This window comes from Amblyraja radiata, chromosome 7 (assembly GCF_010909765.2).
Source record: "Amblyraja radiata isolate CabotCenter1 chromosome 7, sAmbRad1.1.pri, whole genome shotgun sequence".
Classification (NCBI taxonomy): Eukaryota; Metazoa; Chordata; class Chondrichthyes; order Rajiformes; family Rajidae; genus Amblyraja; species Amblyraja radiata.
The window spans coordinates 18,711,405-18,730,260 of record NC_045962.1 but is presented as its reverse complement, the minus strand read 5'-3'; the positions used below and the strand labels follow the sequence as shown (position 1 = coordinate 18,730,260).

General features: G+C 41.4%; 1 protein-coding gene across 2 annotated transcripts in view; it reads right to left on the bottom strand.

Moving 5' to 3' along the window:
• calcrl (calcitonin receptor like receptor) overlaps window positions 1-18,856 on the bottom strand; it is a 107,236-nt gene that overhangs the window by 9,094 nt on the left and 79,286 nt on the right. For both annotated transcript variants that reach the window (XM_033023799.1, XM_033023798.1), the window contains exons 5-8: window positions 16,832-16,944; window positions 16,646-16,737; window positions 11,226-11,352; window positions 1,576-1,729 (exon numbers count right to left, since the gene is read on the bottom strand). In XM_033023799.1, coding sequence (XP_032879690.1) covers window positions 1,576-1,729; window positions 11,226-11,352; window positions 16,646-16,737; window positions 16,832-16,944 — 486 coding nt within the window. The remainder of the gene's footprint in view (window positions 1-1,575; window positions 1,730-11,225; window positions 11,353-16,645; window positions 16,738-16,831; window positions 16,945-18,856) is intronic.

The window sequence follows — 18,856 nt, the reverse complement described above, 5'->3', positions numbered from 1 at the left end:
CAGCAGGCCAGTCAGCGCTTGTGGAGAAAGAAAGAGACTCAATGTTTCACTTCATAATCTCACAGGTTATTGGTCTGAAAAGGTTAGTTAGTTTTTTTTAATTTGGATTACAAGAATCTGCATGTTTTGTTTTGTTTTTGAACTTTGCTAGGATGCTAATCACTATCCTGCAAATCGCAACTTAATGCCATTTAACAAAATAGACAGGCAGCAACTGTGACCAGTGCTGTGCATTCTGCAAAGCTTTTTAGCACGACAGCTTTTTGGTGTGACTTGTCTATCAATGTCTATGAAAGTCCATTTCACGTAACGTGGATGGCTCAGTGGCGCAGCGGTAGAGTAGCTGCCTTACAGCGCCAGAGACCCAGGTTCGATCCTGACTATGGGTGCTCTGTACGGAGTTTGAACGGTCTCCCCGTGGCCGCGTATGTTTTTCCCGAATGCTCCAGTTTCCTCCCACACTCAAAAGACGTACAGGTTTGTAGGCTCACTGGCTTTGGTAAAAATTGTAAATTGACCCTGCCGTGTTAGGATATTGCTAGTGTACGGGGATCACTGGTCGGCGCAGACTCGGTGGGCTGAAGGGCTTGTATCTCCAAACTAAACTAAACTAAACTGAATGAAAGTCCATATTAAAGATGTGAACTTTAACTCTACAACTAAACTTTTTGCAAAAGAGTTGAAGGAAGAATTGATCTTGAGAATGTTACCAGAAGTGGAAAGCCAGAAGTGGAAAACCAGAAGAGTAGCTGGTTTTGGGGAGAAGCACTTATGAAACAATGGTTTCCCATTGACTGTACTGGTCTTTATTACATTGTATCTCACTCATGTTATACTCTACACATCAGACAGCATTTTCTGCCAGAGAAAAAATAATGTCTGAAATACACTATTATTTCAGATAAGGCTGTATTATCTGAACACAGCATTATGATTTTGAAGAGACCTATCTCAACTGAATGGAAAAGCATCTCCATAACAATTTGAAACAAATCAATTTTACAATTTTACAATCTTATTGTTAGTGCTGAGTATCCAATTTCAGTTAAATTATAATTTTCAAAATGGCAAGCTTTCTCTTGATAGTACTTCTCGCTAGAATTTAGAAGATTGAGGGGGGATCTTATAGAAACTTACAAAATTCTTAAGGAGTTGGACCGGCTAGATGCAGGAAGTTTGTTCCGAGATGAGAAAATCATTTTTACACAGAGAGTGGTAAATCTGTGTAATTCTCTGCCACAGAAGGTAGTTGAGGCCAGTTCATTGGCTATATTTAAGAGTGAGTTAGATGTGGCCCTTGTGGCAAAAGGGATCAGGGGGTATGGAGAGAAGGCAGGTACGGGATACTGAGTTGGATGATCAGCCATGATCATATTTAATGGCGGTGCAGGCTCGAAGGGCCGAATAGCCTACTCCTGCACCTATTTTCTACGTTTCTATGTTTCTACTTACACTCAAAGTAAAATCTGTGTTAGTATTGCACAAGTATTAATGTATTACAAATACATGTTTAAGTTATGGGCTGCATTTCATGGGTTAAGTAACTGACAATATTGAGCTTTAGACAGTACATACCCCATCCAAGAAGACAATACCATAGCAAGTGTTGTTTCTCAGCGAATACAGCAACAACAATCAGCGTGTGAAGGTAAATGCCCTCACATAACATCCAGAAATAATTGCAGCCCATTAAGTACAAAGAGATGAATTGTAACACTTTACAGCTGACCTGCAAGGAACAAGGGAGAAGACTTACAGTGAGACTGTGCGTTCATTGGGCACCACACAAGGCACAAGCTGAAACCATGGGAACTTTGAGAACCAAAGTCAGATTTTTTCCGCTACTAAATATAGTCTATGTTTGTAGCAGAACATTTTATTCAGGGGGTGGGTCGCAGCCGGTGCTATTCAAGCAAGTTCTTTCTTGCTGATTATGTAATGTGAAGCAGTGGGTCATGGTTAATTACACCGGAAAATATTCTGTAATTAGTTGGGCCGCTCAATTGAAGCAAAGAGGAGGACCTAAAGCAGACAGCAGGCAAATTCACTCTGTATTTCAATGCAGCTGAACAACACTTGGGAACAATTTTTACAATGGTTGAGAGAAAAAAAGCATGAATAGAAGATATGAACGCAAAGGCATTTTAGTAATGTGGATTTTTCTCCTTTAAATTGTCTTTCACTGGAAAAACAGTGAGTTATATACATATGCTTACCACAATTTTTTTTTTAATAGCATAAAAAGCACATAGAATATATAATGATTCTGCAATTATGTAACATTTTCAGCACATTAAATAGTAAAGAACCAGTGTCAAGAAAAATTGGCCCATTCCAAATATCTGAAAGATCACCTTCTCATGAGATTTACTCTCCCATGATATAACAAAACATTCAGCGATGATTTTTGAGAGCAAATATGCGTCAAACAGCAACACCACAAAAACATTTCGAAAGCACGTTTTCTCTGTTCAAACAAGAATGATCTAATTTGAATTTGTTGGCCTCCCTTCGTTGCTTTTTGCAGTGCCAAGTCCACTGATTCAGCTTTAACTTTGTCATTGCAAATCATAAAACAGTTTGGCTTGGACTTTTGTAATGTGTTTGTGGGTCCTCATTCCAAACATGTGAAGTGCCTGGTATGCAATAAATCACAATGAGATGTGGAGAACTATTAAACTATGCATCATTTTTATTGCACTCTCTAAGAACTACACATTTGTGAGCATACTAAGTGCACATACATAAAACGGTCTCATAAACTAGTAATTTCTTTACTATCCCTTAGTATACTTTCCCTCTCAATCCCATTCTCCTGCCCTCTCTCCACAATAGACAATAGGTGCAGGAGTAGGCCATTCAGCCCTTTGAGCCAGCACCGCCATTCACTGTGATCATGGCTGATCATCCACAATCAGTACCTCGTTCCTGCCTTCTCCCCATATCCCTTGACTCCGCTATATTTAAGAGATCTAACTCTCTCTTGAAAGCATCTAGAGAATTGGCCTCCACTGCCTTCTGAGACAGAGAATTCCACAGATTCACAACTCTCTGGGTGAAAAAGATTTTGCTCATCTCCGTTCTAAATGGCCTACCCCTTATTCTTAAACTCTGACCCGTGGTTCTGGACTCCCCCAACAGCTGGAACATGTGTCCTGCCTCTAAGTGTCCAATCCTCTTAATAATCCTATTTGTCTCATAAGATTCCCTCTCATCCTTCTAAATTCCAGTGTATACAAGCCCAGTCACTCCATTCTTCAACATATGACAGTCCCGCCATCCCGGGAATTAACCTTATCAACCTACGCTGCACTCCCTCAATAACAAGAATGACCTTCCTCAAATTTGGAGATCAAAACTGCACACAATACTCCAGGTGTGGTCTCACTAGGGCCCTGTACAACTGTCGAAGGACCTCTTTGCTCCTACTGTATACTCAACTCCTCTTGTTATGAAGGCCAACATGCCATTAACTTTCTTCATTGCCTGCTGTAACTGCATGCTTACTTTCAGTGACTATGAACAAGGACACCCAGATCACATTGTACTTCCCCTTTTCCCAACTTGACACCATTTAGATAATAATCTGCCTTCCTGTTCTTGCCACCAAAGTGGATAACCTCACATTTATCCACATTAAACTGCATCTGCCATGCATCTGCCCACTCACCCAACCTGCCCAGGTCAACCTGCATCCTCATGGCATCCTCCTCATAGTTCACACTGCCACCCAGCTCTGTGTCATCTGCAGATTTGCTAATGTTACTCTTAATCCCTTCATCTAAATCATTAATGTATTTGTAAATAGCTGCTATCCCAGCACCGAGCCTTGTGGTACCCCACTAGTCACTGCCTGCCATTCTGAAAGGGACCCGTTAATCCCTACTCTTTGCTTTCTGTCTGCCAACCAATTTTCTATCCATGTTAGTACCCTACCCCCAATTCCATGTGTTCTAATGTTGCTCATTAATCTCCTATGAGGGACCTTATCAAAGGCTTTCTGAAAGTCCAGGTACACTAATCCACTGGCTCTCCCTTGTCCATTTTCCTAGTTATGTCCTCAAAATATTCCAGAAGATTAGTCAAGCATGATTTCCCCTTCATAAATCCAAGCTGACTCGGACCGATCCTGTTACTGCTCTACAAATGTGCCATTATTTCATCTTTCCTAATTGACTCCAGCATCTTCCCCACCACCAATGTCAGGCTAACTGGTCTTTCGTTCCCTGTTTTCTCTCTCCTCCTTTCTTCAAGTGTGGAATAACATTAGCTACCCTCCAATCCACAGGAACTGATCCTGAATCTATTGAACATTATCACTCATCTTTGCTGCGTTATACTTCTTCTCTTTTATTTTTATACTGTCCCTGACTTTGCTTGTCAGCCACGGTTACCTCTTACTCCCCTTAGAATCTTTCTTCCTCTTTGGAACTAACTGATCCTGCATTTTCTGTATTTTTCCCAGAAATACCTGCCATTGTTGTTCCACTGTCATCCCTGCTAGGGTCTCTTTCCAGTCAACTTTGGCCAGCTCCTCCCTCATGCCTCCATAGTCCCCTTTGCTCAACTGTAATACTGACACTTCCGATTTTCCCTTCTCCCTCTCAAATTGTAGATTAGGGGGTCTCAACCCCTAACACCCTTAATGAAGAATCTGTCAATCTCTGCCTTAAAAAACTATCCAATGACTTGGTCTCCAAAGCCTTCTGTGGCAATGAATTCCACAGATTCCGCAACCTCTGACTAAAGGGCCTGTCCTACCTACTCAATATTTTTCGGTGACTTGCCGGCACCCGTCATAGCCGCAGCAGAAAAATTTCAAAATGTTGAAAACCCAGTGGTGACCAGGAAAATGTACGGCTCTTTGAGCAACTACTCATGACCATACAGGCGACATGTTGCGGGGTGACACCTCTTTGATCATGAGTAGTCGACGAAAAAAACGCATGTGGGACAGGCCCTTAAAGAGATAGACTTATAGATTTAACCTATCCATGTTTATCACTTTGATCGTCAGAAGAACCTATGTTATTGGCATTGACTCCAGGGTGATATAACTTCCTGAACCAATTTATGAATGAATAAGTTTATTGGCCAAGTATTCACATACAAGGAATTTGCCTTGTTGCTCCGCCCACGTGACAACGACATACAGTGACAGTGAGAAAAATGGTGTATCATTTATTTCCAATGGAACTGTAGGAGGTACAACATTTGTTCCTACACCTCCCCCCTCACCACCATCCAGGGATATGAGCAGCTTGCTATTCCAGGTGAGGCAAATATTTACATGCACTTCCTCCAACATTGCATTCAACACTCGCGATGTGGCCCATTCCATGTCAGTAAGACCAGGTGTAGGCCAGGCAGTTAATTTTCAGGGCATCTGCGCTCTATCTGAAATGGCCCTCCTGAGCTTCTGCGTGTGTGACATTTCAACTTCTCTTCCCAATCCCACACCAACCTAACAGTTCTCTGCTGCCTGTTTCTGCCATGGTGAGGCCAAATACAATCCAGAGCAGCACCACATATTCCCTTTGGTGAGCCTACAGCCTCCCTCTCTATTTCATTGTCCTTCACAAATTCCTAATATGAGGTGTTGGATTGCAAAGTTTTGATCTGATCTGTTGGTTGTGAGATTGTTTTCTTCCTCCCATGCATGAGGCCCAGTTCTTGGTTTTTCCGACGTTTATCTGATTTCAAAATTTTTTCGAAGAGTCATCTGAGATTTATGTCATTTTGTATCTTCTTCGCTGTCTTGATTGATGAAATCATCTTCCAATATTTATGTTTTAAAATAATCCTGTTTTCATTCTCCATGTATGTATTTTATCATGGTAGCTTCAATGCATTTGCAATTGCATTTTGTTTTGAAGTTCTTGATTTCATTCTCAACAAAAATTTCAGAGGCATTTAGAATCTCAATCTGTATTGCCTGCTCCTGTCTTCACTTGATTGTCACTGCGACTTGATTTATCCAACTATTCCATGATCCATATGTTCAATGCATATGGTGTGTAGGAAAGAACTGCAGATGCTGGTTTAAATTGACAATAGACACAAAATGCTGGAGTAACTCAGCAGGACAGGCAGCATCTCTGGAGAGAAAGAATGGTTGATGTTGCTGCTTGAGGCCCTTCTTCAGACTGATGTCAGGGGAGTGGGCGTTACAGAGATAAAATGTAGTCTGAGACAGTAAGACTGGTCGGTTGATGGAGAGAGAGGGAAAACAAGGGCAACTTGAAGTTAGAGAAGTCAATATTCATGCCGCTGGGGTGTAAGCTACCCAAGTGCAATATGAGGTGCTCTTCTTCCAATTTGCGCTGGGCCTCACTATGACAATGGAGGAGGCCCAGGTCAGAAAGGTTAGTGTGGGAATGGGAGGGGGAGTTAAAGTGTTGAGCCACCGGGAGAACAGCTAGGTTTAGGCGGATTGAGCGGAGGTGTTCAGCGAAAAGATCGCAGAGCCTGCGCTTGGTCTCGCCGATATACAGGAATCCACACCTGGAACAGCAGATAGAGTAGATGAGGTTGGAGAAGGTGCAAGTGAACCAATGTATAAGTGAAGTCAATCGATATGGAACTTTTTAAGGATAAGAACAAAATGTGTAGGATAAGACCAGATGGATTTGTATCCGGCTTTATATGAATATTTTCATTAAAATCTGTAAAATCCATGTGAGCAACTTTGAAAATTGTGGCATAACTTCCCAATAGTAATCCACACAGGATTCTTCTTCCCAGTTCAGTTACTATATTCAACTAGAACTACTGGCTATTCCATTTGCTGGCTGTTGAGGCAAACATTTCACTTCAATATATGTAGCGATGTTACAATACCTACCTTCAGCGGCGCTGCAGTTCTGCCACTGGCCATGTGCGTGGCTTTGGCGCCCTTTGGCGCCTTTGAGGGGGGGGGGCAGGATTAAAATGCCGTTTTCTCCTGCCTGGTCGAGATATATTTTCTCGGGCTGCTAGCTGATGCAGAAAAATCATTCCGACTTCCGTTCTCGGAAGTTTTTTTTAAATCGCAGGACAATTTAATCACTGGAGTAAAATAAAAAGCTACTTCTAACGCCGTCAACGCCTACAACGGGACGGATCTCACGTAGGGGACAAAACAAAATGTAAGTCGTTTATTTTACATATAAACTTGCTTCTTAGGATGACTTTAATCAAAATTTCCTTGGCGATAATGTGATTTTGGCCCCATAAGAACCGGCAGTGTTTTTCCTGCCGATATGGGGTTCAAATTCACTGCAACCGCAACGTTCCAATCAATCGCGTTCCACAAGAACCCACTCGCAAGATTATTAAAATGCCCATTAATTTACGGGAATTAAACATTAAATTCCTTCCATTTGGCCTATAAATTCATGACAATGAGATTTAAAAATCGTTATATTGTGAATTATTGTGTGAATGTTACTTGGACACTTAGGCTATTTAAAAATGTTAACCTTTTCTTAAGAAATGGATAGATGTTTAGATCTAGTAATTGAATTTTGTAATTAGCTACAATTAGGTAACTAACTAATTATATACTTTAATTTCAGGTCATCCAAGTAAGATTGTTTCATATTTGTTTCAGAATGCTTCAATCTATAATAACTGAAAATTTCATTCAGTTCTCTTAATTTTTAAGAAAGTTATGGGCTTTTGACTGTCCTCGATCACAGCTTTTGAGTTAAGTCAATGGAAAAGCAATAGGGAACAAGATGCTAATTTCAGAGTATGAAAATGGCCATAACTTTATTAATACTGAAGATATGAAAGTAAATTAGGTGTCAAATGAAACTTCTTTTTATGCTTTATCTGATGGCATAAATTGCAGACTTAATTTTTTTAATCTCAAAATTTTGTAACATTGCTAATATATGCTCAAAAACACTTTCAAGTTCACTGAACTTGGTGTCAGTGAAACATAGCTCAACTATGTTTCCTGAGCCAAAACTATGTGTTCTAGTGCCTCTCAATGTTCTTGTCACTATACGGAGCATTTCACCAAAACGTTTGACTTTGAATGATTCTGATTTCCAAAGTTAAAGTAATATATACAAGACCAATTCTCCCTTGTTCTCATTAACCGTGCATTGAATCTAGCATTTTGCTCATCCCAATCTCTTGAACTGTACTGCACCTGTGTACGATTGTGCATGTCTACATACATTTTAAAAGTAAATGTGTACCACAGATTTGTAAGTGTGGTGCAATTTTTCACATATGTAATTTGCAATCTGAAGAAAAAAGTGGAAAACTTTGAAAATGACCCCTAAAGAAATGTAGAAGGGTGTTGGCCACTGTGTCAATAAGCAAAATTCAAGGAACACATTTTCTGGTCCATCATGTCTACACCAATATTTCTATTCTACACAGGATGCTTCAGCCTTCATCAGATCTTTCCTTTCTTATCCTCGTGCAATAAATTTCTGTCCCTTAAATACATGAATACAATTTATCTCACATATCTGTATTCTCTCAACTCTCCATCTAAGGAAGTGTTTCCTAAATTTCCTTGTGGAAACATTTGTATTACTCTTTCATAGAGTTGTACAGCATCGAAACAGGCCCTTCGGTCCAACCTCCCATGTTAATCAAGATGTCTATCTACGTTAGTCCCATTTGCCCACATTTGGCCATTACCTCTTTCAATCTTTCCCATCAATATACCTGTCCTAATAAACATCTTTTAAATGGTGTAATTTTTACCTTGGCCCTAAGTGTTGGTTTCCCCAACAAGTGGACAGATCTTCTCTACTTCTTTGTGTAAGAAGGAACTGCAGATGCTGGTTCAAACTGAAGATAGACACAAAAAGCTGGAGCTACTCAGCGGGACAGGCAGCATCTCTGGAGAGAAGGAATGGGTGATGTTTCAGGTTGAGTCTGAAGAAGGGTGTCACTCTGAGTTTCTCCAGCTTTTTGAGTCTATTGTGCCTCGGGTACTTGGGGGGGGGGGGGGGGTCCTGTGGCGGTCCTTGGGGGGTAGGCCACTCCTTGGATCATCCCCCTCGCCGATTGAGGGACAGGGGCGTTGGTCTGCCACGGGGTTTCCAGAGGACCCTTGTGTGTGTGTGTGTGCTCTTGCTGTGTTATTAAAAGACTACTGTTTGAACCTGCCTGGCGTCTGGTCTTTTCCTGACCTCGTCCAGGCCGCTACACTATCTTCTTTACTATTTACTATTTCAAAGCAGACTTTCAAGGGCATCCATCTGTCTCCTCGTAACAAGAGCCCACTTTGACTGCCTTTATTTTCTTAGTTTGCTTCACTAACATTGAGTAATGTTTTCCATAACCTACTGGGAGTTTCAAAGTCATGTGCATGGAGTCTCAATGGAGCCTTAGGATATTACAATTATACATAGCTTGTTACCTTGACCTCCAAACAGAAGTTAACAACTATTATTTGTTTAAGTTGTTTAACATGATTTGGTTGTCATGGTAACAAATATGTACTTGAAAGGGAAAAGAATGTAGGAATATGTGAGTGTGCAAGCGAGAGAGACTAATTATGATGTCCTTTCCAAGATCCAATGAAACTTAAAGGTGCTGAAAGGTCTTTTCCTGCACTGTATGATTTCATTCTTTGCTGAAATAAGATATGCAGACACAGTAATCTAATTCACACTAGTTCTATGCTATGTCTCTTTTGCATCAGCTCACACAGCACACTAGGGGCAATTTTACACAGGCCAATTAACCTGCAAACCTGTACGTCTTTCAGATGTGGGAGGAAATCGGAGGAAACACACGCGGTCACAGGGTGAACATGCAAACTCCACACAATAGCGCCTGAGATCAGGATCAAACCTGGGTCTCTAGTAGAGCTCTTAGGCTGCAGCTCTACCAACTATGTTACTGTGCCGCTCTTAAAATTAAATTACATTTAATATTAAATTAATATCCTTGCGTTTTCATTCAATTACCAAATCAACATTTTTTGATGTTTCTCTCGTTTCCTCTTCCCCTGACTCTCAGTCTAAAGAAGGGTCTCAACCCAAAATATCACCTATTACTTTTCTCCAGTGTTGTTGTCTGACCTGCTGAGCTAATTCAGCTTTTTGTGTCTATCTTCATTTTCAACAGCTTTTATGCTGCATCTCTAAACTAAACTAAAGAATATTAAAGGGTCTGTCCCACTTTGGCGTTATTTGCGTGTCATTTACGCGACATCATTTACACGCCACGACGCACGACGCGACATCATTTACGCGGTCGCACGTGGTCGCACGCGGCGCCTCAGTATTTTGGGATTCACAAGCCCTTAACACGAAACATTAAACAATGGCCTCATCTGCCCTCTCAGGTGCATGTAAGAGATGCCCTAGTTCAATATCAAAAAGAGCGGAGGTCTGCAGAGTGCGTGGCACGGTGGCGCAGTGGTCGAGTAGCTGCCTTACAGCGACAGAGATGCAGGTTTGTTCCTGACTACAGGTGCTATCTGTACGGAGTTTGAATGTTCTCCCTGTGACCGTGTGGGTTTTTCCGGGTGCTCCGGTTGTCTCCCACACTCCAAAGGCATGCAGGTTTGTAGGTTAATTGACTTTGGGAAATTGTCGCTAGTGTGTAGGAAAGGACTTGTGTAGGGGTGATGATTGGTCAATGCGGACACAGTGGGCCGAAGGGCCTGTTTCCACACTGTATCACCAAACCAAACGACACTAAATTAAACTGGACTCTTCCCTTATTTCCTGGGTAATGCTATATTTAGAACATAGAACCTTCCATCACAGAAACAGGTCCTTTGGCCCACAAAGTCTGTGCTTAACATGATGCCTGGTTAAACTAATCTCCTCTGTCTGCACGTAATCCACATCCTTCCATTACATACATATCTATTTGCCTATCTAAAAGCCTCTTAATTCCCACTATCATATCTGCCTCCACCACAACACTGAAAGCCATTCCAGGAACTGTCTCTGTTAAAAGAAACATATCAAGTTTGTTCAACCTCTACTAACAAGTAATCCCCTCTAAACCATTTATCGTTCAATTGTTATCATTAAAAACACTTAATCGGTTACTTATTTGTGGGATCTCGCTGTGTGCAAATTAGCATTTCTTACATTGCAACCACATTTCAATGAAGTGTGAAGTGCATTACCATATTCTGAAGCTGTAAACATCACAATTTGGACAGTTTCACAATTTGTATAGTCAGCTTTTGCTTTCGTTCAGGTATCAAATTAATTTCTGTGGTTTACTGCATTTATATCTGATAAACTTACCAGATTTCTTGCAACAAATTTCTGATTATTTGCCACAGCGGTTAGCCAGATGATGGTGACAATGGAGTTACAAATAAATGACAAAAATAGATTTTTGTGAAGTGTTATCCTCTGGCAACTTAAACTCCTACGAAAGAAAAATGAAAGCAAATGGATTAATTCATCTATTCTCTGTGTTCTATGATAGTTATCATTAAGATCATTCATTTTGACATCCTAGCAACGCCTTGCTCATAGTGGACACAGCTACTATATTGTGTAGGAAAGAACTGCAAATGCTGGTTTTGGTTGAAGATAGACACAAAATGCTGGAGTAACTCAGTGGGACAGGCAGCATCTCTGGAGAGAAGGAATGGGTGATGAAGAAGGGTCTTGAACTGAAATGTCATCCATTCCTTCTCTCCCAGAGATGCTGCCTGTCCCATTGAGTTACTCCAGCATGTTGTGTCTATCTTCAGTTCCTATATTTCTGCCTATGGATTTTGACATAAAAAAGCATCAAACTTCCAATTGCAATTCTACAAAAAAACACCATTCCTTAACTATGATAATATCTTGTTGTCTAACATGCTGATTTATCTTGTTTTTATATTCATTGCCGCAGTCTTCCTGGCATTAAGTCAAACATGGGCAAATAAGTTTCTTTCTGATTACCACCTTCTGTCCTCCCCCAGTATTTGTCCATGCTGTATCATGGCCGAGATTTATTAAATTTCAAAAGTAAACTTTATTCAGAATAAAACATATAACTGTGTGATTCCGTGACTCTATTGTACTCTGCTTGGGGAACTTGAAACTCCATGACTGAACAGTGTCTATGTGGCAACATTGCTGACAAGATTCAGATTCAGATTCAACTTTAATTGTCATTGTCCGTGTACAGTACAGAGACAACGAAGGCTGGTGTAGCCTTGATCATGGCTGCCAAAATAGGTGGTGAGATGATCAACACAAGGGATAAAAATACCTGTGTGTGAGGGAACTGCAGATGCTGGTTTAAACCGAAGTTAGACACAAAATGCTGGAGTAACCTAGCGGGAAAGACAGCATCTCTGGATAGAAGGGATGGATGACGTTTTGGGTTGAGACCCTTCTTCAGACTGAGTCCAGGAGTGGCAGATACAGAGATAAGGAAGCGCAAAGTTTTTTAAACGAGACAAGGGGGAGGGGGGGGAGGGGGGGAGATCAATGAACATGTAGGAATAGGTCACTGTTAGCTAGGAGAGGTAACAACAAAGCAAACAGAGATAAAATGCAAATGAGGACAGTCAGACTAATCGGAGAACTGGGAAGGGGGGAGGGATGGAAAGAGAGGGAAAGCAAGGGTTACTTGAAGTTAGAGAAGTCAATATTTGTACCGCTGGATAAAACTACCTATCCTCTGCCACCGATTTATGTATTGTAGATACATATGTTTTGGACACCTTTGATAGACCATGGTAAATTAAATTACAAACAGATTTGGAAGCTAATGGAGTACAGTCTGCCAACACCAAAAACATTTAATTCTATTTCAACATGGTCTGTATATTTTTTGAAGATTTTCTACAATTACTATCAAGTCAGGGAGCTAACTCTAATTCATAAAATAATAGAATATTTATGACATGGATGGAGGCCATACTTTAGACTAGTGATATAACATGGAAACAAGCCCTTTGGCCCACTGAGTCAATATTGACCAGCAATCACCCAGTATACTAACATTATCCTACACATTAGGGACAATTTTACCAAAGCCAATTATCCTACAAACCTGCAGGTCTTTGAAGTGTGAAAGAAAATCGAAGCACCCGGAGAAAATCATGTGGTCACAGGGAGAACATATAAACTCCATACAGACCTCACCCATAATCAGGATCGAATCTGGGTCTCTGGCGCTGGATGGTAGCCATGCGCTGCCCATGTGCCTATGGGCCACTACTTGGTTTATAATTTCAGCGTTGGTTGAAAAAAAAAATTCAGCCATGATCACAATGAATGGCCGTGCTGGCTCGAAGGGCCGAATGGCCTCCTCCTGTACCTATTTTCTATGTGTCTATATTTCTATCATTCCTCCATTTACAGCTTTGGTGTTGTCTTCTGGAAGAAATGTAAAATATTTGTTTCGCAATTGCACGAAACAAATTTAAATAAGGTATCAAGACGGTCAAACTATTACACAAACTATTACACACAAACTATTACACTAGACCATTTCCACATTAAACAATAAAAACAACACACAAAGACAAAATAGCCAAATAACACAGGACACAGCGCTGGAGCATCTCAGCAGGTCAGGTAGCATGTCTGGAGAACATGGATTGGTGACATTTCAGATCGAGACCCTTCTTCAGATCTGAGATCTCCCCTACCAGGTTCTCCAGAAATGCTGCCTGACCTGCTGAGTTCCTCTCGCACTTTGTGTGTTAACCAGAATCTGTACTTTGTTTCCATGAATTACGCGGGATCTCGGCTTCATTCATCCAGGAATGGCACTGGATCATTAAGCGATTAATGGGTAAAGAAAGCTCTTTGTTAAAAAAATTCTTAACATTAGCAGCTCCAGCACATGAGTGCAGACCACCAGGCTGAAGAACCTGCAACTATCTTCAGCCGGATAGACTAAGCAAGTAATCCACTGCTGCCTACTCCTGAGCCAGATATACACGATTCAAGAGAGTTTATTGTCATTTTTCCCCAAAAAGGACAATGAAATTCTTGCTTTGCTTCAGCACAACGAAATATAGAAGGCATAAATAAATACAGAACAGATCAGTGTGACCATATACCATTGAATATATATACACGCACATAAATAAACAGATAAAGTGCAATGGGCTATTAATGTTCAGAGTTTGGTTTGAGTTGAGTTTAATAGCCTGATGGCAGTGGGGAAGAGCTATTCCTGTACCTGGATGTTGCAGATTTCAGGCTCCTGTACCTTCTACCTGAAGGCAGCAGGGAGATGATTGAGTGGCTCGGATGGTGTGGGTCTTTGACGATGCTGCCAGCCTTTTTGAGGCAGCGACTGCGATAGATCCCCTCGATGGTAGGGAGGTCAGAGCCGATGATGGACTGGGCACTGCTGCCTACTCCTGAGCTTCATGTTACAACAGAAGGCAGTTTTCAGCCATTTTGATTCACTACGCATGATATTAGGAAATGGCTGAGAGCAATGAGACTTGACAATATTCCAGCTGTGGTGTTGAAGATTGCGCTCCAGAACTATATTTAGATCGAGCTAAGTTGTTCTAATTCAGTTACATCACTGGCATCTGCCCAAAAATATGAGTGAAAGGCCAAGTATAACTGAACCAAGTTACTCACCCCCACAAAGCCTTCCCAACATTCACAATCCATAGTCCATGTGTACAACAGAATACTCTCTACTTATAAAATGGAGTCCACTCCAACGTTGCACACAAGAAGCTCAGCACCATTCTGGACAGAACCACATCATTCTGGATTGGCACCCAATCAGCCCATCATAACTATTTACTCCCTCCAGCAGCAGGCTGTACATTGGCTACTCTGTGTGTCACCTGTATATGTACAATTGCAAATCACCAATGGTTTTCTGACAGAAACTTCCAACCCTGTGACCTCCAGCACAAGGGCAGGAGGTAAATGGGAAAACCATCACCTACAAGTTACCTTCCAAGCTGCGCAGCATCCTAACATGTAAAACATATTGTCATTATGCTGGGTAAAAATATCAAAGTTCACTATTAAAAAATAAGCTAATTGCAATAGTTCAATAGTCTGAAGAAGGAACTTGGTGCGAAATGTCACCTATTCCTTTTCTCCAGAAATGCTGCCTAACCCGTTGAGTTAATCCAGCTTTGTATGTCTAACTCAGCTTCAGTTAACAATGGATATAAAAGTTCACTTTGCTACTGACACCCACTTCCTGAATGAATTAAAACACATTGTTTTGCCTGGTGATGGGGATCGTACCTAATAACTCCTCTGACTTTCTAAATACTGGAGCAATAAAGAATTTGACTCAATCTTTAAAAACACATTTTCCTTTCAACACAGCAAATGTCAGGAAACAAATCAGTGTCTAAAGATGACCATTGGACTTTTACAAATGACATGCTGCTGCATTTCCTCTCTAGGTCTACTTTAAGGAAATGATGTCCCCAGATAAATCTAAAGTAAACAACCATCATTGTTTTCAATGGGAGTGAATAGTGATCTCTGACCCTTCACTCAGATGAGATTATTGGCAAATAATTCTGGTGTCTTGACCCATTGTCTTTCCTCTTCTTTTAATTAGCAAAGTTTGCACACTCTTCTGTACCTATCTTGGGGACACCAAGTAAACTCAGGCAGTTTTTGCCTTTACAAACCTTAATGGTGTAGCATTCTATTGGGGAGTACAAACTCACAATTTATTTTTAATGCAGTTTCCTTTTTACTTTCACCTGATATATCAGATGCCTTACAGCTCCGAGGATCTGGATTCAATCCTGACCTCCAGGCTGAAGGTGTGAAGTTTGCATATTTTTCATGTTACCATGCGAGTTTCCTCCCGGCTCCTCCGGTTCCTCCCATATCCCACAAGCGTGCAAATTAGTAGGAAGAAGTGTCTCAACCCATAATGTCACCCATTCCTTCTCTCCAGAAATTCTGCCTGTCCCGCTGAGTTACTCCAGCATTTTGTGTCTATCTTCAAGTTAGCAGGTTAGTTGGCTCCTGTAAATTAGCCTTAATACAGGTAAATGGCAACAAGAATCAAATGGGGAGTTAGTTAATGGCCATGTGTGTAGAAAATAAATAACTGGGTCACAGGGAAATAAGAGAGGAAATGAAATTGATGAAACAAAAAGGCACTAAATGTTGGAGTAAATCAGTGGGGTCAGGCAGACTCCCTGAAGAACATGGATGGGTAATTTTCCTAGTCAGGGCCCTTCTTCAGACTGCTTCAGTCTTTTCTTTCTTTGTAAATCAGCAGCTGTACTCCCTTGTTTCTACAATGGTTATGGGGAGAAGGCGGGGAATGGGGCTAGGAGGGAGAGATAGATCAGCCATGATTGAATGAATGGCGGAGTAGACTTGATGGGCCGAATGGTTTAAATCTCCTCCTATCATTTATGACTTTAAAAACTGATTAGTTTGCTCCTCTGGGAACAGCTCGCTGAACAGTCACCTTCTGCACTGAGTATAAGCGAAAAACATACTGCACTCCATATTTAGCTTGCTACTTAAATAATATTAAAATAGGGAAGTGGCATATATTGGAGTTCATGTTTCATAAAGAAATCAGTTTTATATTTGATTAGTTTCAATATCACATCATGAGCAGTCTTTATGTTTGGTTACATAATCTACCATTCCAGTACATGACACTGCACTTATTTTGAGTTCAACCTCAAAGAAAATCCACTTAACGTATATTCTGTCAGTAAAATGAACTGCGAAATACTTACTTGAAGTAAAAGAAGATGCTGAGAGAAATCAGCAGAGAAGCCATTGATAATCCTTGCCCAATCACTGCCAAGTACAATAAATTCAATGCAGTCTGTTTTGCAAAAACACAAAAAAAAGGTTGATTGCTACGTACTTATTTTTGTTATTTTATCATGTATGCAATGAATCATAACCAGAAATTCTACCTTGAGCTTTTCCTTTGTGTATGCAGTACACAGTGTATAATTTGTCCAGGTTCTGTTGCTCTCCGGGTGCCGAAACCATTTCCCAGTTTCATCGCAAATCTTTATTGCTTTCTCTATTTGACAAACAGTCAGAATAAATATCTCCAAACCATAAAATATGTATCAAACCAAAACTTTCTGCAGACTTACACTAAATGGAAATGGGAGGTTAAATAATAATAATATTAATAATAATAATATCTTTTATTGTCATTGCACATAAGCGCAACGAGATTTGGTATGCAGCTTCCATCCGATGTCATAACTTAAATCTATCTATCTTTAAAACTCTGTGGCTGCCGCCTGCCGTCCGCCGTCCGTCCGGCTGCCTTTCTGCCTTTTGATTCGTTCCATCGTGTGATGTCACAATGCCCAATGCTCGCAGATGTCCAAGCCCCAGCCCCAGCCCCAGCCCCTGGTGAATGTTCCATCGTGTGATGTCACAATGCCCAATGCCCAAAGACATTCTTGCCATAGAGGGAGTACAGAGAAGGTTCACCAGACTGATTCCTGGGATGTCACGACTTTCATATGAAGAAAGACTGGATAGACTCGGTTTGTACTCGCTAGAATTTACAAGATTGAGGGGGGATCTTATAGAATCTTATGTTTCTATGTTTCCCTCTCCTCACCCCTCTCCCTCTCCCACCCATCCCTCTCTCCCCCACCCCCCTTCACTCTCTACCCCACCCCCTTCCCTCTCCCCCCGCCCCCTTCCCCCTACCCCTCTGTCCCTCTTCCACCACTCCCCCTACCCCTCCCTCCCCACTCTTCCACTTCTCTCCCCCCTTCCCCCTCCATTCTCCCTCCCCACTCTTTCCCATCTCTCCCCCCACCCCTCTCCCCCTCCCTCCTCCCCTCCCTCCCCACCCCCACATCTCTCTCCCCATCCCCCTCTCTCACCCCCTACCCCGCTCTCCTTTCCCTCCCAAATCTGTCCCGTTTCCTCCTCCTCCTCTCCCCTCCCTCCCCTCTTCTCACCCCCGCTCCCCCCACCTGTGTGTTTGGGGGGTGGTTAATGTGCGTGTGATGCCTCAGCCCCCCACCCCGCAAACGCCGTTGGGGAAACAGACCCAACGGGTCTGCACTTGGTCTAGTAACTAATAAAATTTAGATTTAGATACCCCGAGAACATGGTTTGTAAAAATAACATTACAACAGTAAAATAGTCAAAACAGTTCAAACAGACTAAAGTGCAGATGTGTCTGTGCGACGTGACCATCCGAGGGAGACAGTCCATGGGGGTGGGGGGCACTCAGCAGGGCCGGTTCAAAGCCGCTATAGCCCTGGGAATGAAGCTGTTCCTGAGACTGGAGGTTGGGGCGTAGAAGACCTTGTAACGTCTGCCGGAGGGAAGTAGTTCGAACAGTCCATTACAAGTGAACTCCATCAGCAAGTAAGCCAGTAGGCTAAGGAGCAGTTTACAGGTTTAAAGGGAAACGAGAGATAGAGACGATGATGTGGAGAGATAAAGAACAATGATTGAAAGATAAGCAAAAAAGTAATGTCGAATGTGCTGTTTGCTGCAACCACCTTATGTTGGATAAATAGTAATTACATTACTACTTTCTTCTTTCCAGTCACAAGTATCTACTGACAAAGAGCAGTATTTACTAATCATCCCAAAATGGCCTGAAGCCACAGATTGAATTTCTCAAGCTGTACATTATTAATGGAAAGAGAAAATATGATATCCTCAGTATCCATCAGGTATCAAATAATAAACAATGTTTCTTAAAGTATGTACATATATTCCGCTTCTCAGCCTGAAATATATCAAAATCATTTAAAAAATATTACTTTGTGATAATTGTGATGATTGTGATGATTGTTATGTGGGCTTTTTTTTGTAGTTTATCTTTTTAATCAACTAATTTATGGAACAGGCACGCCCCGACTTACATAAGATTCCATGAAACCTCACGCAAGTCAGATTTCATGTAAGTCGGAATCACTGACCCTTGCCATTGGGGCACTTTCTGTGCT